This window comes from Gopherus flavomarginatus, chromosome 6 (genome assembly GCF_025201925.1).
Source record: "Gopherus flavomarginatus isolate rGopFla2 chromosome 6, rGopFla2.mat.asm, whole genome shotgun sequence".
NCBI lineage: Eukaryota > Metazoa > Chordata > Testudines > Testudinidae > Gopherus > Gopherus flavomarginatus.
Genome location: NC_066622.1, coordinates 96,620,784 through 96,647,608, shown reverse-complemented (window position 1 = coordinate 96,647,608; position 26,825 = coordinate 96,620,784). Strand labels below are relative to the sequence as shown.

The following is a 26,825-nucleotide window of genomic DNA, read 5'->3' as shown; positions in this document are numbered from 1 at the left end:
TATAGAAGGATGTAGAACTGACTCAGGAGGCAAAGAAATGGCAGCTTCTCACTGGGGATGAAAAACATATTATCCATGGTATATTTGATTTACATGAAAACAATATATAGTTAATAATTTGGGGGTGAAAACATGTGACTTGGATTTCTTGGGGTAGCAGGTAGTTTGCCCAATTTGACCTTCAATTTTAAGCCAGTCATTTCAAGTTTGCTTAACTTGCAGCTTGCCCACCCATCAGGAGCGATGGAAGCTCCCCAAAACTGGAGGGGCCATTGGCACCCAAACCATACTCCTCCATACTTCCCCTTCTCCCGAAGCCCCCGCCTTTGCGCTGCCTCTTGTCCCCATGCCCCTGCCTTTGCACTGCCTCTTCCCCCCAAGACCCTACTTTCTCCTCTCCACCCCTTCTTCCCCCATCGCTTGCCCTTATGGACAGTAAAAAGTGATGGGGCCATGGCCCTCTGCCCCTTCCCCCCATTTTGGTGTCCCTGCCACCCATCCCTGAATCCACTCAGAATGTGCAATGGGCCACTGCCTAGGAAATCAGGATGTCACCCTTGGTAACCTGGAGTTCTTTTTAGTTAAGTTGGGAAGGAGAAAGAGGTGTTATCCATAAGCACATTATGAGAGATTCTTGCCTAAGTGATTAACAGTGCTCTCATTTAGCCATTTTAGTTTTATTCTTGGGGGATAGGGACTCCAATCTTGGCTGATTTGTGGGTCCTTAGCATAGGTGTTGACTCCGTGGATGCTCCGGGGCTGGAGCACCCATGGAAAAAAAATAGTGGGTGCTCAGCACCTGCCAGCAGCACTGTGCATCAGCTCCTCCCTCTCCCTCCCCATGGGACCCCGCCAAGCAGCTCCTCCACCGCCTTCCCAGCACCTCCCGCCCACCGCGATCAGCTGTTCAGCAGCATGCAGGAGGCACTGGGAGAGGGGTGTGCTCGGGGGAGGGTGTGGAATGGGGCAGAGCAGAGGTGAGGGCTTGGGCGAAAGGGTGGAGTGGGGGCAGGGCCTGGAGCAGAGAGTGGAGGTCAAGCACCCTGTAGCGAGGCGGTGTGGTTCTCCTCCTCCCCAGGGAGGGTTGAGCCCCATCAATCACCCCCCAGGGCGGAACCGTTGGGAGGAAGTCCCGCCCCTCAAAGGGTCAGGCGGCGACCCGGAAGGATAAAAGCCGGGTCTCAGCCCTCAGTCAGGGCCCGGCCACTGGCAGGAGCAGACGTGCCCGCTGACCTCCTCACCGGGAAGCCGCTGAGGCCCGAGGCCAGTGGGAGCTGCCCCGCAGTCGCTACGACGAGGAGCTGCTGGAGCTGCCCCTCAGTCACTACGACGAGGAGCTGCCGGAGCTGTCCCGTCCCCACTTACGGCCCCGAGGAGCCGCTAGACAAGACCTGGTCCGCCATCCCGGAGGTATTCCCGGACCTCCCACCCTGCCCGGACTGGGAGGAGCCCATGGTACTGGACACCCCGACGGACCAGGTAGGAACCAGGGGGGAGGCTGGAAGTAGCCCGGGGGCAGCTGACTACAGTCAGGCTGCAGAACGCCCTGCGCCTATGTCAGTGTGTTTCGGTCAGGACCTCCCCACTGACCGCCACTAGCGGTGTCAGCCGCTGCTAGGGCCCCGGGCTGGAACGCAGAGGAGTGGGTGGGCCTGCGTTCCCCCTGCCATCCGTAACCGGATGGCAGACTCCCACTCGTCCCACCTAGTGTCACTGCTCTGCCCTGCCCCAAAGGGCCAGAACTAACTGTTACTGTGTTTGGTGCCCCGCCCGAATCAAGGGCTGGGTCCCCTTTGACTTTGCCACTGCTCTGCCCTGCTCCAAAGGGCTAGAGCTAACTGTTACTGTGTTTGTTGGTGCTGCGCCCGAACCAAGGGCTGGACCCCTATTGACTCGCCACTGCTCTGCCCTGCTCCAAAGGGCCAGAGCTGATAACTGTGTTTGGTGCCCCGCCCGAAGCAAGGGCTGGACCCCTAGTATTTAACTGTTTAGCTGTTCGGTCCTGCACACAGGGTCCGAACCGCCAGAGCGGAGTGCGAACCCAAGGGCAGAGGCCCTCGGACGACGAGATGAGGTCGGTGTGGCTCCCCTCCTCCCCAGGGAGGGTTGAGCCCCGGCACCCCCTCGTTCACACACCCCCTGGCAATTCACAAAATTGGTCCTTAGACAAAGTATCTCACATGATGTGAATGTTTTTATTGTCTTTACTTCCTAGGTGTATCTTATTTTGGGATAAACAGAAGTGGATAGCTTTTCTCATTTTGAGGGCCAGAAGGAATCACTAATTATTAATCATTTTTAAGGCATATCTATTCTGTATATCTCTTACACTTGTCATCATCACCAATTTCAGCAATACTGGAATATTTGCTAACCCTGAAAGAATCTAGGCTTTCCATCAATTCCATAAGGGTCAATTTGCACTGATATCTGTGCAAGGCCATACAGTTTTTTCCCACTCTAGAGTGGCAAGATACCTTTAGGGCCTCATTCTTGGGTCTTCGCTGGGTTTAGGAACCCCTTCCCTTCAGAAACTCTATACAATATCAGTTGGGTTGATGGATCCTGCCTCTTTGAGCCTTTAGCAACCGGTACCCTATACTAGCTTCTCCATACCACCGATCAGGGAAGTCTGCCTTTTTAATATCCATTACATCAACTTGAAGGATAGGGGAGATTTAGGCCCTCATGGCAGGTCCCCCTTAAACAGTGTTTAATAAGGAGAGGGTCACTCTCAGACCTCACCCCAAGTTTGTGCCCAAGGTTGTCTTTGAATTCTGTATAAATCAAAGCATTCACCTCCTGGTTTTCTTTCCTAAGCCTTACTCAATCCTTCGGGAAGCTGAACTTCACACACTTATTGCAGTAAGGTTACCATCTTTTTACATCTACAGGAAACAGTCATGCAAGAACATGCCGAGTCTTATTTGTGGCCTTTGCTGACAGAGTTAAGGGGCAAGCTATAGCCTCACAGAGGTTATCTAAGTGGGTCTCCAATTGTAGAAGGACATGTTATGAGTTAGTCAGGTTAGATTCACCTCGCCGCATTAGAGCTCATTCCACTAGAGCTCGGCCTCTGCGGCCCATTTAAGGAATGTCGCTATACCTGAAATTTGTGGGGCAGTTATGTGGCGTGTTACAAGACACTATTCTTTAATAGAGGCTTCCAGACTGGGTGCCTGTTTTGGTAGGGCTGTCCTGCAGTCATTGTTTAAGTAGGGCTTCTTGCCTAACTAACTAACAAGTTGCCTGCCTCCAAGCAAATAGGCAACTGCACAGTAGAGTGGAATCCATGTGGACAATCACTTGAAGAAAAGAGAATGGTCACTTACCCTGCAGTAACTGTGGTTCTGTGAGATGTGTCATTCACACGGATTCCAAGACCCACCCTCCATCTCTGTTACTACAGAGTTCTATCCTGCTGGGTTTCTGTATTGATAAAGGAACTCAGGGACAGTTGGGCCCCTTTGCCCTTTATACCTTCAGATATGGGGGACAGGAGGACAGTTAGGGCACAAGTGTGGCCAAAAGAACTGGATCTTGCATGCGCAGGGAACATGTACACCAAGCAGGGCCAGTGCAACCATTTAGGTGCCTAGGGCACTAGGATTTGGGGGGCGCCATTTTCTTTGGCCGCAACTGTGGCAGTCGGATCTTCGGCCACCCCAGTCACCGCCGGCATTTAGGCAGAGGGAGCTGGGGCAGGGGAGCTTGGGGAGGGCTGCCTGCAGCAAGTAAGGGGGGGGCGGCACGCAGGGGAACTCTCTGCCCCAGTTCACCCCTGCCCTGCCTCCTCCCCGAGCACGCTGTGGCTGATTCACTTCTCCCACCTCCCAGGCTTGTGGCACCAATCAGCTTAGGCGCTGCAAGCCTGGGAGGTAGGAGAAGTGAAGCAGCGACGAGTGCTGGGAGACGAGGCGGGGCAGAGGTGAGCTGCTTCACTTCTCCCACCTCCCAGACTTGCAGAGCCAATCAGCTTAGGCGCCGCAAGCCTGGGAGGCGGGAGAAGTGAAGCAGCGATGGCGTGCTCAGGGTGGAGATGGAGCAGGGGTGAGCTGGGGCCAGGGGGGTGCCTGAGGGTGAGGGGTGAGGAGCTGCCGTGGGAGGGGGGGTGCCTCAGGGCAGAGGGGGGACTTGCCACGAGGTGGGCGCTTCAGGGCATGGGCACCGGGGGGAGGAGGGCGCAAGGTGGAAGTTTCGCCTAGGGCACGAAACATCCTTGCACCGGCTCTGACACCAAGAGTGGAATTCACGTGGATAATACATCTCAAAGAACCACAGTTACTGTAGGGTAAGTAACTGGTCTTTATTTTACCTATTTGTTTTTAATGAAGTTGAAATTAAAATGGTCCTGTAAGAGGGCGTTATAGATCTTCTGTGGAGTCATGCAGGTATTGGAACCCTGTTGAGAGATACTAATCAAGTCCTGCTGATTCACTAGGGCATGTGTGGTTTGTTAAACTCCAGCCTGGATATAACAGAGTTGGAAGTTGTCCTCTGGACAGAAGAATGTTGGATCTGGAGCAGAGAAGTCAGAAGGGAGGAATCCTAGGAACACCCAAAGGGAGACAAAATTGTCTGGTAGATAGGACACTGGACTGCAACTCTAGGTTCTTTTCCTGACTAGGTCACTGACTTGTTTTCTGATCTTTGCAAGTCACTACATCACTCTGTGCCTCTGTTATCCCTGCCACTATTTGTCTGTTTGATCTACCTAGGCTGTAAACTGTTCAGGGCAGAGACTGTCTCTTGTTATGTGTTTGTACAGGCCATAACCCAATGAAGTCCTGGTATCAGGTAGTCTTTAGGTCCTACTTTAATACAAATAATCTAAATAATCCAAAAAGCCTTGAACAAGAGTTTATTTTAATACCTCTTTATTAAAGCCAGAGCCCAGGAAAAGGCGAGTTTTGACTCTGGACAATGTGTACTGCTTTTGTTTTGGAGCAAAATGGGAACACCACATGATTTATGGCTTTTTGGTTTTTTTTACTTTCTATTTCTGTACCAGCTTCCCCAATTATATAAGCACAGCTTGGGCAAGTGTTAGTTACCTGAACTTCTGCGGATGAGACAGCAGTAGACAATCATGTGATTTATTTATTTGTTTCTTGCAAAATGGTTTCTTTAAAAAAAAATCTTAGAGTACTGAATTTTTAATTAAAAAAAACACTCTAGTTATTTACAATATATAGAGCATTTCCCACAATTTCATAACATTTGTAAGGCATGCCAGTGAAATTTGGGTCCTAAGCTACTTGAAAGTCCTTCTAAACAACATATAATAATTACATAATTTGAAAAGTAATTAAAAAGAAAAACTCGTCCCAAAATTGAAACAAGACATGTAAATGGTTTTATGATTTATTAGTTAGATCAGCTGCTGTTTACAAATGATAGGAAAAAATATAAGTAAACATTTACTTTACAAAAGGAAAAAGGAAAGTATTTACAACATATGTAACAAACTCAAATAGTACAGGAATACATACAGCACACTAATTGAAATGGAAATCCCCACCGCTGCTCTGACACTAAGGAGTAAAGTATCAGCATGATGCATGGGAATTAATTGGACTTTTCCAGTTATGAAGTCATACTCATGGCTCCATATTTAAGGCTGAGACCAACAATCCATTCTAAGTCCTGTTTTTGACACCTTGTACTGAAAATTTTCAGAAAAATCTCCTTTGTCCTGGAAATTATCATATTTATTTTTAAAATTAAGTGAAATGGCTAAGCCATTTTAAATAATAATAATATAATAATATTTAGCTCTTATATAGTGCTTGTTGTTCATAGATCTCATAGCATCTTACAAGGAGGTAAGTACCATTATCCTCACTTCATGGATGGAAGTCCTTTGACTAAATCTATATTCCCCCATACATACTGAATATTTAAACCTTCAGTCTCTGATTTTTAATATACATCATATAGTAGATAGGGCACTGGACTGTGACTCTGGGTTCTTTTCCTGACTAAGTTACTGACTTTGTTAAATGTGAGTCGGTTAGAAGCGTATCTATTTATTAAAAACCAAACAAACCCTGTCTTACATATACTGGGAGATTTTTAAAATACAATATTTCGAATTCCATGGCCAAGGTCAACTCCTAGAGATGTAGTTCAGTGTCTATTCCTTCAAAATGTCATCTGTACTAGTTTAGAAAGCCCTCTTTAAAATGTTCAGCCTGGCATAATAATAATTCTGAATAATGCTCTGAATTATTGAGATTAAAAGCAAAACATAAATCAGTGCTCTTACATCATCAAGAAGAAAAACAAAGGCTTGATTTGGCTGAAAAAGCATATAATAAGGTAGTAAAGGATATAGAAAAAAATAAACGTTTGCTCTCCTCCTACTAGCTATTATTTAAGTAAAGAATCTGTATTAAAGCTTAGACATTTCTAGCTATCTGAACTAATTCAAAAGGAGCGAAAATCACTTCTTTAAATCATCATAATTATAAGAAAGATTATTATTAATAAAAAGTATATTACAGCACTTACAATGCTAGTGTATTCCAACATCTAACATACAAGCTGAAAACTTCAGCGTACCAAAAGTAAAAAGTATATAAAGATTTAAATGTCTTAGAAATCAATTGGTGTCTACAAGAAATGTGTAGAAACAATGCCCCATCACAACATATCCATAATTCATCATTTTAATACAGGTACATTTAAATATTGTACATTCTATTAAAAAAAAGGTGAAACATCTCTTATAAGAGTCAAGAAAACTAGATATGTAACAAATTGCTTCAATAAATAGTTCTCCTGCACAGATTAATTCTGTAATTAACATTTGACTGACATTAGTGGGTTGAAAAGGAAATCACTGACTTTTAACTGCAAGAGACCCAAATTAGATGAATTTGGAGCCCAAAAGATGTAGTAATAATAAACTGCAGCAATGCAAATGATATGACTATAATTTATAGAACTGAAAAATACAATGATATTTTTTCTATTGCTTCTGGGACTGTAAAGGTTGAAGTATGTCATTAGGTAGATGAGACCTTAAACACCAAGGCCCTGTTGGTTCTGCATGGACATTAAAGATTCCATGGCAGGTGGATCTTTCCCATTTTTCTTGGCCAAAATATTCCCTCCTTACACTCTTGTGCAGAGTCTGGTCTACCAGTTGCCAATCTAGGGGTTTATTCTGCACCATTGAAGTCAATGAGAATTTTGCTGGGTTGGGCCACTGGTTCCTATTCTCCATCAAAGAGGTGACTGCATGATTTCTTTGTCTATAGGACAAAGATCTGTCTTAACTTATCATATTTAAACATGGCAATTTAAATTCAAAGTAAATGGTGGGACAAGATGAAATAACATCCTATTTGGCTAGACAAATGAGAAGAATGATGGAAAGAATCTGTCGTTCTGTAATACACATTACAGAGGGCTCAATCTTGCAAGGCGCTGAGCACTCTGGGGCACTTTGGCTCCAGTCCATAGTTATCTTTAAGCATGTGCTTAGTTCTTTGATGGAATGGGGCCAGGGTGCTCAGCACCTTGAAGGACTGAGCTCCATATGTTTCTCAGATTTTCATCTTCATTGATGTAGCATTGCTACACACTAGTTCCGAAGGTCCATAGTATTATGGCATGGATGTACTCCAAGAGGAGTCAACTGTGACTGTGAGACCAGGAGCGAAATTCTCGTGCCCACTCCAGCACCTTTACACAGGATAAACTGGCCAGAGTGGCATAAAAGAGCTTTAAAAGCCCTGCAGTCTTCTGATGACCCTCTCACAAGCCTTGGCATAAGGGTATGCTGGGTTCTCGCTGACGCAGGAGGGGGGTGGCTGCACAGCTACAAGCTGGGCAAAAGGGTGCAAAGGTGGCCAAAAATCACCATAACCACTCCCCCCACAGACCTCAAGTTCTGTGATGCACCTGTTAGAGATGAAGCATAGACTCTTACCCTGTTATCAGTGGTTGGGATAGCAGAAGTACATTCTATTTGTGGTCTCGGGATCATTGTCATAGTAAGACTAGACACTTGTCCCATACTGAAGATAGGGAGGCAATAGATAATCTAGCAATTAAAGTAAGGGCTATGGATTTTGAGTAAAAATGTGCTTTGTTTTGAAAGTCTCATCACATGAGAAGGATTACACTGCTCGGTTATTGCTCTGTCCATTATGTGTAACAGCAGGGAAAACATGAGCATTTGCAGGAGAGTGGAGGGAGGATTTATTGAAGCAGTTGTTGAGATGTTACTGTGAGAAAACAGTGGAATCATCGCAAAATGGAATTCCACACTCCCCAGCATGCCCCAAGCCAGGGACACTATTTGCACACAGAGCCATGCAAAAGAAAGGAAACATCCAATATAATCTCTAGAAGTTTCACCACCAAGTCGTCACACATACCACCACCATCTGACCCACTGAAATCTCAAAATGACATAAATTAAAAAATACAATGATCTGTGGTGAAAGTACTTTTCAAATGACATTTTAAATGATTTTAAGCAAGTCTGTGTCACAAAGAACCAAATTTGTACAATTATTTAATTGTGACCAACAACAATAAAAATCATAAACTAGTTGTAAAGCTAAACTGGTCTTTGTTTTCTAGTATTTTAAGCATTAAATAAAAAAACTATAAAAACTGTACCATCTTTATTGATGTTTTGGTTTGATACTTTCATCAGATCAAAATATCTGATTATAGAGAGGTAAAGGTTGGAAAACAATGTAGCAGAATGGATAAGGTAATGGGAGGGGGAATAAAACAATGAACAAGATGTTGCAAGAAAAGATGATATGAAAGATGAAATGGAAAGAAAGAAGCAAAGAAAGAAAATCATAAGAGACAAACAGAATGAAACAGTAAGGGACATTATAGGGAAATGATTCAGAGAACAAAGAAATAGAAAAGAGACAGAGTCCCTGATCCAGCAAGCATGTAACCATGTGTTTTGACTTTAAACATGTGAGTAGACCCACTGGATTCAAGTTAAGCATCAGTTTAAATGCTTTGCTTTATTGGGACCAGGGAGAACAAAGGGAGAAAACAGGATAATTTTAGAAGGTAACTACCAACATCCTACTGTTTTCAAGTCATAACTGAAAATTTGTTTCTTTTTAATCAGCATTTCAGATATTCCTGATGAGTCTGAGATTCCATAGAACACTAGCAAAAATAACAGAGAAACCTTCAAGACCACTTTCTTTAAGATAGACCACCTGGTATGAGAGGAGACCACGTTTTGTCATCTGGTCCCTAATATATTCTTGTTTTTATTTTTGAAAATGTAAATACAGTGTTTTAGAGAGACCATTTGTATGAGAGGTCACTGTTATCTGGTCCCCGTGGGTGGCCTGTGTGGATATATTTCTTTGCACTGAAAATTAACATGTCAGTAAAAAGCACCAGTTTGCTAATGAACTGGGGAAAAACAGGGCAAAAATGTCCTTAGGAACTTTGGGGTGGGAACTATTTATAATCCTTATATTCCAAAGTCCCACGGAAAGTACTCCTAAAAGAAAACACAATGAAATAAAAAAGAGCAAATGTATTGCCATAATAATATTAATAACAGAAAGAAAAGTGATATTAACATTATCAAACTATAAATATAACTTTTTTCATTAAAAACAAAAGGCACACCGCCTGCAGTTCTGGTCAGGTTCTTACACCCCGAAAAGTGAAAACTACAAATAAAAGAAATTAACCCCTTCATTAACCTGAAGATATTTCTCTCCTTTGCTAATACATTTATTGCACAATCTGTGTGACTGATATACTTCTTAAGGAAATTTGCATCACATATTCTTTAAATGATATTTCCTGTCCCCTTCATCCTTGAATTATTTTGGAAGTAGACTTTCTCTGTAAAGGTTCTGCATAAGGATGAGAAGAGGTGGATACTGTATAAGATCTCATAGTCAATATGACCTATCATTTGTTTAAAGCTTTTGCTGCCTGATAAAGGTTCTTCATCAGGGTGGATTTAATGCACTGGGACTGCCTAGAGGCAAATTAGGATAATCACAAGTGTGCCTTTCCTGTGGGCATTCCAGTATTCCATACAATTTCCCCTACAATGACAAACGTTGACAGGTTTGTGTTCTCATTAGTTTTTTCAGGACCTGCTCTCTGTTCAGACTAATATTGCCATACTTGGTACATCCCTGTTTATGAAGTTATCCTGAGACATAGCAGCTAGAGTTCGGACCAGAGCGGGAAGCATCTTCTTCTGCCCTTCAAATTACAAGTAAGTCTTCTGAATTCCCCTTGTTGAAAAAGCACTGGAACGTTGCTTTCAAAATATCTTGCATCATTTAGTACAGGGGTTCTCAAACTGGGGGTTGGGACCCCTCAGGGGGTCACAAGGTCACTACATGGGGGGGGGTTGTGAGCTGTCAGCCTCCACCTCAAACCCTGCTTGCCTCCAGCATTTATAATGGTGTTAAATAGATTAAACAGTGTATTTAATTTATTAAGGGGATTGCACTCAGAGGCTTGCGATGTGAAAGGGGTCGCCAGTAAAAAAAAGTTGAGACCCACTGATTTAGAAACTTGAGTCTCAGCAACTCCAAAATGCTCTGCTGCCATGTTTGTAAAAATAGTGCCACTAGATCATTGGTTATGGAACTCTGAAGTGGGCTTTTTAACACTAATCATGATTCTTAAAACTGTGTAATGGGATCATTAATTTTCCTGGTGAGTTACAGTCCACCACATCTCTCAACTTCAGATCTTAGCAGCCAGTCACACAGAGATAGATGATAACAAAAGGTGCATTTTAGCTGAAAAGCAGTTAGTAAAACACTGATAAAAAACAAATAAACCCCAAAGTAGGCATGGTAGTGTCAGCTGAAGTGAGAGATGCTTGATATGGGTATATATAAAAGTATCTTATCTCTGGGATTTATTATGATAAAAAATAAATCACGTTGGATTTGATTTCTGAACTACAACATGAATTGCTAGCCCATTATCCAAATCAGCCTGATTTTCTCTAGTGATTAAAATAATGTAATGCATTTAGCAAAGCACTTAACATGCTTAACTTTAAGCATATGAATAATCCCATTGACTTTAATTGGACTACTCATATGTAAGTGCTTTACTGAATTGGGGCATTAGTGCACTCTGTGTAATATTTGTACTTATTTTATAAATTGTAGCTCCATTGTTTTATTGCAGGAACTCTATAGTAGAGATACTCCATACAAATATATATGATCAGAGTTTCTTTCACTCTCAGTAATAGGAATAAAATAGGGGATGCCATATTTGTGTGGTACGTATTGTGAGGCATCTGAGGTTCTGGTGTTGTACACTCAGAATTTCATATGAAGGGGGAAATGTGACATTTAACTCCTTGCCTAATCTGTGACATTTAACTCCTTGCCTAATCTTTTTTTCCCTCTAGTAAATCTGTGTAAAACCCCTTAATATCTTGTAACTGTTAGAAATTGCACCACTGTGATCCTTCCATTCAATCTTGGAATACTTCTGTTGAAATGTACCCACAGACAAGTTTACTTAAGCACTTTATCAAGACATCAGAAACATTTCTGGAAATCTAAAGACATCATTCACATTATTTTGTTCTGGTGTGTAGTGCCAACTAATTCTTCCAATTTACATCATGAAAGACTGAAACTGAATGGAACTCCAGTATCCAAAGCCACTGCTTCATGAAAACAGACTTTCATCAAACAGCAGAATTTTTGTCTATTATGCCAGGATATAATGTGACTGTACTAACAAGATAGAAGTTTTGTTTGTGTGTGTGCAAAAGATTCATTAATGTATAGCTTGTGGAGAGAATAAAAGGTTATGAAAGGATTAAAGATGGAATCATCAAAGGGAATAGACGGAAGTTTGTCGTCTCGTAACCAGGAAAGGTAGCAAAGCTTTTACCATGTCCTCTTACAGCTGCTCCCCAAAATGAATATACAAATTTTTCTTTAAAGAGATGATTGTTCAAGAGAGAGAGAGTTTCCTTCTTGTACTGAGATAGTCCCACAGAATTATTGTCTGTATCTATGTTACACTTACTTAACGTATTGGCTGCTAGAAAAGAAACCTAATTCTTCATGTGAAGAGTCTGATGATGAAAATAGAATTTGGGAAAATGACCAAAAAAAAAATGTAATTTTCTAGTTCTGCTGCTGGCCTCTGGAAGGAAGGGACAAAAAAAAACAAAGCAAAAATGGTTGGTATGCCCATCTCCAGTAGCCACACCACGCATGCTGGTCAAGGACAATACTCTGGTGTGCATGACTGAAGAATTCCTTCAAACTCTTGGATGGTAATTTGCAAACATCTTCAGCAAATCTTCAGGAAGGATGTTCTTCTCCTTTCATTGTTGCAGTCATCCCCCAAGCTTGTCTCACTTTTTGGCTATCAACCAAGGAGTTTGACCCTTGAAGTGGTAGACAAATGATTTAATATGAAAATGGCCTATCAAAGGTAATACCTAATACTAGCACGCTTTTTATTGCTCTAGGTTTTAGTAGAAATAGACCAAAATCTGAACCTTGAATCCAAACCTTCAGATTTCAGGGTGGTTCAAATTTGATTCCACTGATGACAAAATGCCTCTACGATCTGAGTTCTAGTTCTACTCCAAAACTGTAAGGGTCTGGAATCTTGTGAGAATAGCTGTTCAGCCAAAATTGTAGACTAAGATTGTGGAAATATCATGTACCTGATATCTCATGCAGCGCTAATAAAGCAGGACTAGATCATGGCTGGCCCTGTGTTGGTGCACAAGGAGGGGAAGGAGGGCACAGGGAGTGGATCACAATGCCAGTTTCTATCATTCCTGAATGCAAAGGCAGCAGGAGTGTTAGTGATGCCAGCAATGTGAAGTATTCTGAACAGAGTTAGGCCATGCCCCCCCATCAGCTGCTAGTCACCCAAGAGGAAGAAGGCCTAGGAACTTCCAGTAGTGCAGTGTGACCCTTTGAATCTTCCTCTCATCACCAGCATAGCTTTATCTTATGAAGCCACAATCAAATTTTTAAGTTTCTGTTGACTGGCCAAAATTTTTAGGGTAACCAAAGGAGCAAATTCAACATTTTTCCCTTTGCAGAGGTCGGTTCCCCTTTTTCCTTTGGGAATTGCCTGCTATCTAGGTATCATTGCCTCCTCATTTCTCGCACTCTCAGATTTGTGTATACCTTGTAACACTCTTCTACTTTTCCTATAGCTTCTTGGCTGTTAACTCTGTCAGACTCTCAGGGACAGATTTTCAAAGGTGTTATGGTTCCTTAAAGAACCTAAGCGAGTTAGGTGCCAAGCTCCCTTAAAATTAGTATTTAAGAGCCAAGTTTTCTTTTAAACTGAAGTCTACAGATCCCCTTTGCCTGGAAATATTTGCTATTTTTCAGGTCAAGATAAAAATAAAACTAATTTGTAAAGTCAGTGGAATCTACCCAGAGCAAAACCAGGCCCAGTCTACACTACGGAATTACTTTGGTATAAATACATTGCTTAGGGGTGTGAAAAAATCCCCACCCTTGAGCAACATAGTTATACCAACCTAAGCACCAATGTAGAGAGCACTGTGTCACCGGGAGAGCTTCTCCTGTTGGCGTAGAGCGTCTTCACTGAAGCACTACAGTGGTGCAGCTGCGCTAAAGCAGCATTTTAAGTGTAGACCTGCCTTCAGTCTTGAAAACTTAAAATGGTTGGGCCTGAACTTAAGCTTTCAGAGGGTGTTTATGTGTTGCAGGGGAAACACTGTGGCAAAGAAGGAAAACTGGACTATCCCAGGGAGTAGAGGACTGAACTGAGGAGTTCCTGATATGGAGGAGGAGCACACCAGATTAATTTCCAAATGGGCAGGGAAGGATGGCTAAAGGTGGTGCAGATCAGTAGAAAAAACAGAAACCCCAAACTGCTCTCTGCATACGGCTAGAGGCATTACTAGGAAACACAATCTTTTTTTATTTATTTTTTATTTAGGGGGAGACTATTACTATTGGAAAATAATTATTTGAGGGGACTTCTTTCAGTGCACGGGACCTGGATGTGCTGATCTCTTTGATATTTTACCCCATCACTGCCTCTGAAGATTGGGTGTGGGTCAAACTGCAACACAAAAACTGCAGTGACATTTTTAAAATGTGCAGTGACTTCTTTAGGAAACCACAGAGGGAATGGTAAAACCCCTGAAAGGCCTAAGATCTGATATCCAGACTCAGTAATTCACAGCCCCAGTGATATCTTGGAAATTATTTAAAGAACAGGCCAACCCAAAGCTCTGAATGGAATTGTTCAAAGTAAAGCTGAACAAAGAAGTGGCGAGAGGCACATGAGCTGACAGTTGCTGGGTGTGTGAATCGGGTTCTAGCTGCAGCAACTGGTCTTTGATTCCCTTTCATTTACACTGGTGTAAAGCAGTAACAACTCTTCTGAAGCCACTGGAGTTACACTGGTGCAATAAAGGAGTAAGTGACAGGAACATCAAGCCCATTTTGTTTAGTGCTCCCAAAACCTCTTTCTTTTTTCTGTAGGGTTGCCAGGTGTCCAGTTTTTGACTGGAATGCCCAGGCAAAAAGGGACCCTGGCGGCTTTGATCAGCACTGCTGATCAGGCTGTTAAAAGTTCAGTCAGTGGCGCAGCGGGACTAAGGCAGGCTTCCTGCCTGCGATGGGTCTGCACGGCTCCCAGAAGCAGCAGCATGTTCCCCCTCCGGCTCCTACATGTAGGAGCAGCCAGGGACCTCCGCACGCTGCTCCCGCCCCAAGGCCCAGCTCTGCAGCTCCTATTGGCTGGGAACTGCAGCCAATAGGAGTTGAGAGGGTGGTGCCTGTGGATGGGGCAGCATGCAGAGCCGCCTGTCCGTGCCTCCGCATAGGAGCCGGAGAGGAGATATGCTGCTGTTTCCAGGAGCTGCTTGAGGTAAGTGCTGCTTGCAGCCTACATCCCTGACCCTCTGCCCAAGGCCTGATCTCCCTCCCATCCTCCAAACTCCTTGATCCCAGCCCAGAGCACCCTCCTGCAACCCAAACCTCTCATTCCTAGCCCCGCCCCAGAGCCTGCACCCCCAGTCGGAGCCCTCACACTGCCCGCATCTCACCCTCTGCCCCAGCCCAGAGGCCCCTTCTGCACTCTGAACCCTTCAGCCCCAGCCCAGAGCCCCCTTCTGTATCCCAAATCCCTCATTCCTGGCCCCACACCAGAGCCTGCACCCGAAGCCGGAGCCCTCACACCCTTCCACACCCCAACCCCCCGCCTCAGCACAGAGCCCTCTCCTGCACCCCAACCCCTGAGCCAGCCCAGTGAAAATGACCTAGTGAATGAGGGTGGGGAGAGTGAGCAACAGAGAGAGAGGGGAAGGAGTGAGCAGGGGGCTGGGCCTTCGAGAAAGGGTAAGGTGGGGTTGAGGCCTTGGAGGAATGGCAGGGTAGGGGGCAGGGCAACGGTGTTTGGTTTTGTGTAAGTAGAAGGTTGGCAACCCTATTTTACTGTCATGATTTAGCAGCTTCCAAGAGCTCTGGCAATTGCGTTTCAAGGTCCCTGATGCCTCAGACAACAGCTTCCTTCCCCGTAAATTTATCAGCTGAAAAACAGCCTGAGAAATAATAAATAAATATCATACTCCTCTGAGCACATGAATTAACTTTCAGTTGCCATGTAAAACAATGTTACCGTTGTAAGTTTTGTTTTCTTTTAGATAAAAAAAAATCTGGCCGTGACAAATTCATGCCATGCAACAAAGAACAACACATTCAGGAAAACAGGAAAGGGACAGACAAAAAACAAACAGTTGTGAATTTTCTTAGGAGTTTGTCAATGCCAGCTGTTTAAGTACAGCTGCCATTTTTAGAAAGGGTTGGACTGATTCATTCTGGTTGTTTCTTGATACGAGGTTAGCAAAGGAATTCCTCTCTAATGCCATAACAACCCTACAAGGACTGAGTTATAGGGTTACTATTAGGACAGAGTTTTATTTTGATTTTTGTACTGGCTGACTTTTTTGTGTCTGATCCAATTATAAGACTAGAATTGGGTAATATCAGTTAGTGTTCAGATAACTGCTGCCCATGCCAGCCACACTCCACAGCTCCACAACCTTGTAACAGGTAGCCGGATTTGAATATCAGTGTTTTAATGAAAAAATAGTGCTATACAGTTGTTAGTTCTCATGCTACACTGTTTCAGACTAAGTGTCTTAACCCAGGGCAATGGTAGATCTGTTTAGATGGTAGCTCCATTTGGCAACAAAGAGGAATCTGTTGGCTAAGATAACAAATTGGGAGCCCTCTAGATATGATACATACTGTATACCGGGGCTTTTTTAACTTGCAGTTTCTCAAACCAGGTGTTCACCCTCCTTATACTGCATAGATATGGGATTCTTTTTATGTAAGACTGATACATACAGTACTGCAGGTACTTTGGAGGTAGGGAATATATAGCAAAATGGTGAGAGACCTGCAGTATTGCATTAAGCAACTTGATTTCAGTGCCTCTGTTTAGTTTAATTGATGGAGTACACTTTGTTCATCTCCATTGTGATTTTTTTGACACTATTAGCTTCCTTTCTATCCCTCAATTGCAAACTTTATTCCTAGTGTTTCACCTTTCAGACCTAGGCTACAAAAGGTGCACAAGTTTTAGGAATTACACATCATCCCTTTCTTTCCAATACATAATACACACAGTGGGCAAAATTCAACCAAGGCATAAATGGAGTCATTTCAGTGGGAACTGCACTTATCTCATGACTGAATTTGGTCTATTGTGTACAATGTGACATGCACAAGCACGAATGGAGTTTCTATGTTGTTAGAATCACAGTTTGGCTTGTGCATAATTATATGAAATTGAGATTTCTGATTTAGCACTTTCTTTCAAGTGGTCTTTATATATGGAGGTCAGTTGCTACACTAGTGTGGCACCCATTGTGTTCTTTTACTGCTTCTGCAACATACACTGTGATGTTCTCTTTAACCTACTAACATAGTTTTATCTGAGTGGGCACCTTAGAATTGAGACATTAATATAGGTAATCCAAGAAGAGTATTTAAGACGTGCATATGCAAATTATGATTATTTTCTTCTGCAAATTTGCATGTACCCCTATGAACACTAAATGTCCGGTGGCACCTTAAAGACTAACAGACTTATTTGGGCATAAGCTTTCGTGGGTAAAAAACCTCACTTGCATCTGAAGAAGTGGTTTTTTACCCACAAAATCTTATGCCCAAATAGATCTGTTAGTCTTTAAGGTGCCACTGGACTCCTTGTTGTTTTTGTGGACACAGACTAACACGTCTACCCCCTGATACTTGACACTAAATGTGTATTCATATGTACCGTAAGTATTCATTTAGGTCTCTATTCATCAAGACATTCAAGCAGTTACTTAATGTTAAGAATGTGCATAGTCCAATTGATTTTAATGGGACTATTTGTGCTTAAAATTAGAGAGGTGCTTGAGTTCCTTGCTGAACTGGTGCCATAATCACAAATGCTGGTGGCTAACTGGTAATGTGAGACATACCATCTTAACTAGTTACAAGAGTTTAAGACAGATTTTGTATGTGTGTACATGTTTTAATGCCTAAACATCCTCACTGATGAATGGGCACCTTTGTTAAAATAGCACCGGTAGTGTCCTCTAGTGGTGGTTTCATTGCACTAGGATATGGCAAACTGAGTAAGAAAGTCCTTATGCTCTAAACTGATGTAATAAATAGAAGTCCCTCATTTTAATAGCACTGCTGGCTGCCCCAGGCTTTCCCCAGCAACACCATAGTTTATTCACAAAAAGATAACATTGTCATATTTCATTTTAATAATAAGATCCATAACACTTCAAATATTCTTTACTTCTCCCGATTTGGCAACGAAAATGACCTACAGATCTATACAGGGCAGTTCCTTTTGGCACCTGAATGCAATAATTTATTAAATTCCAATACTTATCAAGTGTGCACAAATATCATGCAAATATTACAGCTGGACTCCACAACAATATGAGCATAATATAGACACAGAATATATAAAGGATTGACAAACAGAAAAAGGGAAATTTAGTATTTTCTGTACAAAATATATGCAGCTTTTGATAATTTGTAAAATGTATAACTTCTTGGCATTTCAGAAAAGAACATTGTATAAAAATAAATATTCTATTTACAAAACACACACAGGCCAGTCCATGGTTAGAATCATCACTGCAAAAGAAAACATAAATCTGTGTTAGTTTCGCAATTCAAACTGCTGCAAGGATTTCTTAATGGAGGAAAACACAGCTGGGGGGGACCTTGTTATCTGAGCATGCTCCAGGACACACAACAGTTGAGGAAGCAATCAAGAACCTCAGGAATGACCATTTTCATTTGTCTGGTTAGGAAGGAGGGGGTACAATGTTGGATGACTCTCCACCCTTCTCAGTCTGACCATACCCACTGAAATTACTGTTTGTGGAGCTGCTTTCTGCACTAATGAGAACAACAGGTAATACTAATAATAATGATCGAGAACCTGAAGAGTGGCACTGATGAATGCATAAGCCTGAAATGGCTATAGGGCATCAAGAACTCCTATGCAGCTGAACTGCAGAAAATGAAGGGAAAAGAAGGGACCTGCATAGGTTTCTATGGTATCTTTCTTTAAAGAAAACATGTTATTACAAGGTTTGTGTCAGTGCATGTCTGTGAGTAGATCGTTGATTGGAATCTTCAGGTCAGGGGGCCCCTATATTTCCATTTCGAAGATGTAAATTTCTTCTTGGATAGCTGTCAGCCTGCTTGAGGGGTGGGTTTCATACCTATTCCTCTTGGACATCAGATGCATTGCATGGTCTCAGTGCCTCCTTTGATGTCCTCCTCAAGGACTTGGTTGGGGGGAGTATCCCTGGGAAGGGATGGAGTAGGTTTTGGGCAGCCTTCTAAGGGCTCTGAGTCACCTCAGGTAGTGTGTCCTTTCAGAATTAGCACAAACTGTCATGACTGCAAAGCTCAGACAGACCACGGAGTGCTCTCCATCCTGGATACACTCAGGCCAGGATTTGGCATAGTAATTTCTATTTTTCACTTAAACAGCAACTCATCCAAAAATCTCAAAACACTTTACAAATCAGTTAATTAATTGATCTTCAAAGTGCCCTGTGAGGTAGATAATACACCCCTTTTTTCATGAACACACTGAAGTTAAGACCTAAATGATCAAAAAAGGACTTCTAGTTTGGAGTCCTTCAATTCTGGATGTCTTAATTTAGAAACCAAGGCCTAATTTTTAGTGGTGCCAAACACCTACAATTCCAAGTGAAATTCATGAGAGTTGCAAGTGCTCTGAAAAATCAGTCCTGAGATGTCTAAAGTTGGGCACCCAAAGTTAGAGGCAGGTTTTGAAAATTAGGTCCCATGTGACTTGTCCAAGGCTACAGAGTATTTCAACTGAACAGAGATTCCAAGGCTAGAAGGGACATTGTGATCATCTGGTCTGACCTCCTGTATAGCACAGGCCACAGAACTTCCTCAACATAATTCTTAGAGCAGATCTTTGAGGAAAAATATCCAATCATGATTTTAAAAGTTTCAGTAATGGAGAATCCACCACACCCCCGGTAAATTGTTCCAATGTTTAATTACTCTCACCATTTGAAATGTATGCCTTGTTTCCAGTCTGGATTTGTGTAGCTTCAGCTTCCAGCTACTGAACCATGTTACACCTTATACAGCCAGGACTAAAACCTGAAAATCCCAGTCAATATTATAAAGAATAAAACTGGAGCTGCTCACAGCACTAGGGCTTGAATTATCATTATATCTTTAGATTGGAATGTCCAAAGGGAACTAAGGGAGTTAAGTACCTAATTCCTACTGAAAGTCAATGGGAGTTATATGCCTGACTCCTTTAGGCTCTGTGAAAATCCCAGGTATACTGTTCCCTTCAGAGCTTTTAAAACCTCCTCAGTTGTAAAACATAAAGTATGCTAATTATAACCCAGGCAGAAGGTTATTGGAAGGAAATTTGGAGCTTTAGTTTATTTGTCTTGATTTTTATCTTAGCATGCTGGATTGGCTGTAATAACAATTTAAAACAACAACCTAACCACATTTAAGAGATTTCTGTTTCAAACTCTTATCTATTTACACCAGTAACTCCAGATTAACTCATTTTAAGTCTACTAGATCTGCAGGGGTTTAGAACTTCTGAAAATCAGATCAATTACCTTTATTTGGGTGCCTAAAATGGATTCAGGTGCTTAATATTAAGCACTCTACTTTGAAAATGTTGGCTTTTTATGTGCCTCAGTTTCCCCCAAATGGGGATAATAGTGCTTACCCATCTTTGCAAAGTACTTTGAGATCTATGGATAAAAAGTATGATTTACTAATAATGATATGTAGAAATATAACACAGCTAATGAGTTTTGATTCGGTGCAACTATAAGATATTTTTAAAGCCTGGAATATCCAGGGTTGCCAATACAATTCCACCATTTTTAACCTATTTTATTTGTGTATTATTGGATAAATCAAATGGACAGTTTTGGTCCTTGCTTGTCATGAGCACTGGCACTGAAAATCCACTGCATGCTTTACACATCTGTTTTGTCATTAGAAAGACTCATAGAAAAGCATCTGCAAAACGCATCAACACCTTTAATTCAGCACAGTCACAGAAGTTCCAAGATTATTTTACCTTATTCCAGCAGCCCTGAACTGGCAAGCCATCTTCCCCCTACAACAAAGAAGGAAACAAACACAGTTTAGGATCAGGAGACAGAGCTGGAAGGAAGGAAGGAAAGGGTTAACTACTATAGCTGCAACAAACAATTTAAGTCTGAGTTGGGCTGGGATGAAGGTCCTAATGTATATAATTTCCCCCTTTCTGTTTTGGGTTACCCACATTTCTCGCTGAAAGACCTGGTTAGGGTTCAAGCCGAAACCAGAGATTCAAGAGGGAAATTTGTCTGTGTTGTGCAGAGAACACACACAGGCTTCCTGTTGATGGGTATTAGGCTGCAGGGTTACGCATTTATGCTCTAGTTCTGCTGAGAAAATGTGTTGGGCTCTGCTTTCCTTGAAGAGGGAAATATAAAAGCTCCAATTCAGGAGTAAAACATATCAGGATGTTGGCAGTAGGAGACACGAACTGGCTGGTTATGTTGTCATACGTGACTCCATGTCATAATTCAGAGGTTACGTGCCATTCCTGACAACAAACAGCAAAGGGGATCCCAACCACTGCACTAACATTTGGACTTGCAGGAATGTCTAGAAAATATTTTCATTTAATTTATCTGGGCTGGCTTTAGCATTGAGTGAGGAATGGTCACTTTGTCCACTTGAGCAAAATTCATTAGGAGTTACGCTTTCTTATGTCTTGGCTGTATGGTCCTTATTTCTAAATATCAAGAAATCCCTTGTGTCAAATCTGCTGAGACATCAGAAATCTCTGTGTTGCACTGCTTGACACTTTTATTCTATTTGTAGATATTCTTCAATAGCAAGAAAGGAAATACAAATGGGGCACTGGCAAACTCTATACAGCATATAGGGCACAAAGAAAAAGGTGTGGCAGTCACAGATTTGTTAGAACACCAGTTCAGGATATAAGTTGGTGCTTTAAACAATTTTGAAGGTTCTAGATTGCAAGGTGTTCATAGTGGGGACTGCCTCTTTATCTGTGTTTGGGCATACTAGGATGGGATGTTTGGTCACTACCATAATATAAATTTTATTAACCATAATAACAGGACAGATGCAGTAACTCCTCACTTAAAGTTGGCCAGGTTAACATTGTTTCATTGCTGATAATTAGGGAATATGCTTGTTTAAAGTTGTGCAATGCTCCCTTCTAAAGTCATTTGGCAGCCACCTGATTTGTCCACTGCTTGAAGGAAGAGCAGCCCGTTGCAGCTAGCTGGTGGGGCTTGGAACCAAGGTGGACTGGCAGCCTCCTATCAGCTCCCCTAAGTTCTCTGTGGGCAGCTGCCTTAACAGGTGATCAATTGTCAGCAGTTCAGCTGTCCCTCCCCCCACTGCCATGTGTTGCTCCTGCCCTCTGCCTTGAAGCTGCTCCCTGAGACTCCTGTTCACTGTGGGGGGAAGGGAAAGGGGAGAAAGAGGGGGGCTGTCAGGCTGTCCTCCTCCCCCCTGCTCCTGCATCCTGCTTACCCCATCTTCCATAGGGCAGGGGGGACACACCAGGGCTCAAGATGGAGGGAGCTTCTGGCAGTAGCTGCGGTCTCAGCAAGCTAATCTAATTAACAAGGCAGTGTACTTAAGAGTAGGGTCAGCGCACTTAAAGGGAAAATGTGCATCTCTCTCTCTCACACACGTTGTGTGTCGCTGTCTCCCCTCCCTCCATTCCTGCTGCCTTGTAGAGTGTGACAGTTAACCATTGAGGGCTCAGCCAATTGCTAGTTCATCATTTAGCAGTAAGGAATTCCCTGGGAAATATCTCACCCTCTGACTCCTCCACCTCAACCAGGCTTCACAATCATCATCACTGTGTACCAGTATTAAATTGTTTGTTTAAAATTTATACTCTGTGTGTGTGTGTGTGTGTGTGTGTGTGTGTGTAATATAGTCTTTTGTCTGGTGAAAAAAAATTCCCTGGAACCTAACCCCCTCATTTACATTAATGGTTATGGGGAAATTGGATTCACTTATCATGGCTTCACTTAAAGTCCCACTTTTCAGGAACATAACTACAACATTAAGTGAGGAGTTACTGTACAGATAATCTTGGCCCAATAGGCCTATTTTTAAAGTGTTTGTGCTGTGCTTTTTGTGGGGAGTGAAGTGTGGGGATTGAGGCCTTTTCAGTGCTGGTTTGAAATGGATGCAAAGTGTTTTTTCTGGTGCGTCTGGCTAATCCCTTAGAGTTGGGATGAAGTCCAGAATCAATGCCATCCAGATGGAGGCTCTGAGAATATATTAAGACATTACTGCCTCCATTTTGCTCAATTCCTATACTGGTGGCATAGGACACTGATTTGGGAGAATGGATTATAAAACCGATTTCACCCTGTTTTGAAAGCTTATTTCACTGTCACGATAGGAATTTAACTGTTTAATAAGGAAGCAAAATATTTCATATCTAAATGCAAAAGTTTGGTTTTAATGTTAACTATAACATCTATAAATCTGGTTGAAAATGTATTTGGTCTTTGACATCAGGCTCCCTTACTTCTGCTGTCACTTTTCATCAAGATGGCTGCTGTCATGCTCAACCTAATTAAAATCCTAATTATTTTAAATGCTTACTACCAGGTGGTAGTTGGAGCCCTGTACTGAGGAAAATGGGTGCACTTTTCTTTAAAAGGGCTGTTTTCCACTATCTATCTTTCTTACCTACCCCTAATCCTGGGTACAGCCAGGGCCAATTCAACCCCTGAGATAACCTAGAGCAACCTCAGGGATGCTCTTAATTGTGCTGGCTGGAAATAGCTTACTTGGAGCCATTATGTTTGTAGGGATTGCTGGAATGCAGACTGTTCCAGTCACATTCCTCCTGTCTCAACATGTTCCTACACTGAGAGAGTCTGGGAGGTAGAGTACTAGAGTTGGCTCCACACCAGATAAGGATTCCTCTACCATGAAGAAATCTTTAGCTGCCCCTTTAAGACAGCTTTATGACCCCTTTGTGGCATCCTGAATAGCTGGCCAAATAGGCATTTTGCCTCAACAAAATGGATGGGATTAGGCCTGTATTCTCACAGGGCCCAAACCTTCAAGCCTTTCTTGTGCAGCATTCCTTTTGAAGTTGGCAGGATCCTGCACTAAAGGATCACAGGATCAGACATCCCTATGCAGGTTTAGTGTTTCTATTTTGAAAAAAAAATTGTATCCTGTAAAGATTTGGATATTAAAAGTAAACAAACAGGGTGACCTTTGCCTTGGTAACGGATAGATGAATTTTTCTGAAATGTTATCATTAATTCTACTCAGATCAGCACTAAACATCCTTGTGGAACAGGTAATAGAGGATGATGGGGAGAAATTACTGGGCTAATAAAGAGGTAAACAGCCTAACCTAACAAGTTAGGCCATTGATAGTTAGACAGTTCAATCAAATCCTTATAGAAGATGTCTACAGCTGCTGTAACAGGTCGAGCTATTGGGTGATATACACTCCTGATGTAACTCTACTGCAGTCAGTGAAATTATACAAAGGATGAATTGGACCTATTTTCTTCAATCAAATTAGTTTATTCTTAGCTTCTTAACTATTGTAGGAGACATCTCCACAGCTTACCATCTCATTTTTAAAAAAGAAAAGAAAAACCAAAGAGAAGAAAATGAACATTGTTACAATGAGAGAGAAACTAGTTAACTGAAGTACACGGATAAGCAACTTTGATGGATCAAATATCACTGGGTGATGACAGAAAGTCCTTTTCTCTTAATGTAGCCTTCCAGCAATGCTCCCTCCCCTAGGCTGCAGGACTGTGGAAATAAATGATTATGGATCCTTTACTGGGGAAGAAGTACATTCCCATTGGTAGGCTGGTGGTGGGGGGAATGAATTGTGTAGTGGACTGCAGGAGGAAATAGAAAGTTAGGTGTGTAAAGGAACAGGAAGCTAGAGAGTTATGGTTTAGGGATCAAAGGAAGGATAGGTCACAAGGAAGTGTTTGTTGCAGGCTAGTTTGCAGAGGGAGGGAGGTGGGCCATGCTTATTAGTAATGAGTCATTAGAGTCCCATATTTCAGTTTTGCATTAGTTCACAGACTCCATACATTTGTGCAGATCCTGCATGGAAGTAAGTTGTGTCAGCAGAATGCCAGACAGTGGTAAGTGTTAACAGTTTTGCGTCAACAAACATGCTTATTTAATGTCTCAGACAGGCTTGGATGCCAGAATACTGTATATTGTTGGCATTTTCATTTCACCAGATTTCCTGGTGTGTCTCCCATAACAAAAATAGTCATGATAGACATGCATTATGCTGCTGCTCTGCAGTGCAATTTGCACTTGGAAGGAGTAGTGCCAGAGAAGATAAACTAGTCTTCCTGCATAGTGGAAGAATCCTTTTATCTAGAGATCCTCTCAGAGTGTTTTATGCAATTTAGGAATGTTCAGTATAGAAGTGACTTGCAGTTGCAGGAGGTGAACTAGTTGATTGAACAGTTCTTTTGCATTTTTAGCTTCTGTGATCACATGTGTGAATGAGGGCAGTATTTGTTTATTTACCCAGTGTTCACAGAATAGGAGTTTCCATTAAAATCTTTATAGTTTGGCCTTTAAAGATGGCTATTATTTCAGAAGTATTCAATTATTCATTATGCAAAGAATATTGAAATGCAAACTGCAGGGAACACTTGGAGTAACAGTAACGTTAACGACTTGCAAAGGCAAAACTGTAAAGATTTTGATGGCAACCACTGTATTTATCTACTCAGGAAAAACTCAGTTCAGATGCAGCAACTGTTTCTCAGTAAAGTCCCCCCTCCTTTTTTTTTAAACATAATTTTCCATTGGTTGTCTATGGTCCAAGAAGGTCAAATGAGCTGGTTGTGGTCATACTTTTGGCAAATGTGGTTGTGCATGTGTAACACCGAGTAGGACTTGGTGCTAACGTTCTAAGGGTATTTCTACCCTGCAACTAAAGGTGTGACTGAAGCATATGTAGCTGTGCTAGCTTTGGTCTAGGTAGCTTGAATAACAGCAGTAAAGCCAAGGCAACACCGGCTTGCTGCTCAAATCCATACCCTGGCTCCGAGGTGGGCTTGTACCACCCATGCTGTCACAGCTGTTCCCGGACTGGTCAAATTAGAAATGGAAACTAGGAGGTTAAATCCTTAGACCCCACAGACTCTCAGTAGCTCTGCTTGAACTAGCAGGATAAAAATAGCAGTGTGGACATTGTGGCACAGGCAGTGGCTTGGACTTAGGTGGCTAGCCTGAGCTGTTACCTGTGTGTCCACACTGCTATTTTCAATACACTAGCTCAATTGGTGCTATTGTAACTCACACACCTCCTGGGTGTAGTGTTCTGTCCCATCTAGTGGCACTGAGACCACTTAGAGAGAGATTAATGAGTCTGTTTAACAGGAGGTTGGCTTTTAGCTCATGCAGTAGAAGCTCCTACACTAAGCTCCAAAGGTCCCCAGTTCAATCCTGCCTGCTGACAACCAGGGTCTGTTGGCATTACACTATCATAAGCCTCACCCATGCTCCCAGACATACCGTAAGGAACAGATTCTGCATTTGAGCTGTTTTTTTGAGTAAATGAATAAACTGATGCTTTTTAGTGTGATGGCAAGAGCAGCTTTGTCATATTTGGGTTAGAGACAGTATTTAGGAAGAGGCATTAAAGTGATAATATCTCTTTAAGAGTCAAGTAAGATGGATGTCAGGAAATGTACTAGGCAGCCTTCAAGTCAAGAGTAACTTTCTCTGAAACACTAAAGAACAACAGAAAGGAGAAATGTTGGGCCTGCTGCCAGAGCTGAGGCCAGAAGAGGAGTCTGAGCTGGCACTCCCTTATCACAAAAGAGAAGGAGTTGCTGGCATGGGATTCTCCATGAAGGTCCCTCAGTTCTGAAAGATTCTTCCATTAGAGCCCAAATTCGTTTACATTCTGAATGCACTGCAAAATCCATAATTTCCCCCCAGACATTTATGTTGCTCATGAGCGATTGAAAAATGACTTAGGTGAGGTCTTTTGCTAAGTCATGGCATAAGAGTGGAGTGCTTCAGTTTTTTCAGAACACTCTTATAATTAGAAATTAGTTACTGGAAACTTGATGGCTTGAAATAGTGTACTGGTATGTTTCTCAGGGATTGTTTGAGAGTTATGTCTGCATTCTGATAGGTTGTTTTGAAATGTGGGCGGTGCATAGGTGGTGTGGAGGAGAGTCAGAC

The 26,825-nt window shown here is 42.3% G+C and overlaps 1 protein-coding gene and 1 long non-coding RNA gene across 3 annotated transcripts in view; one reads left to right on the top strand and one right to left on the bottom strand.

Annotated features, from left to right (window-relative positions):
* Positions 1-12,337, top strand: part of LOC127054096 (uncharacterized) — a 36,485-nt gene extending 24,148 nt beyond the window's left edge. The window contains exons 2-4 of one of the 2 annotated variants that reach the window (XR_007775173.1): positions 9,116-9,212; positions 10,104-10,240; positions 11,405-12,337. This is a non-coding gene — a long non-coding RNA (uncharacterized LOC127054096). Of the gene's footprint in view, positions 1-9,115; positions 10,241-11,404 lie in introns of both variants that reach the window. The other variant, XR_007775172.1, reaches the window with a different exon arrangement.
* Positions 12,338-17,607: 5,270 nt separating this feature from the next.
* Positions 17,608-26,825, bottom strand: part of COL13A1 (collagen type XIII alpha 1 chain) — a 104,817-nt gene continuing 95,599 nt past the window's right edge. Inside the window, exons 35-36 of the mRNA XM_050959472.1 lie at positions 20,650-20,688; positions 17,608-18,173 (exon numbers count right to left, since the gene is read on the bottom strand). Of these exons, the coding sequence (XP_050815429.1) occupies positions 18,171-18,173; positions 20,650-20,688 (42 nt within the window). The 3' untranslated portion in view covers positions 17,608-18,170. The remainder of the gene's footprint in view (positions 18,174-20,649; positions 20,689-26,825) is intronic.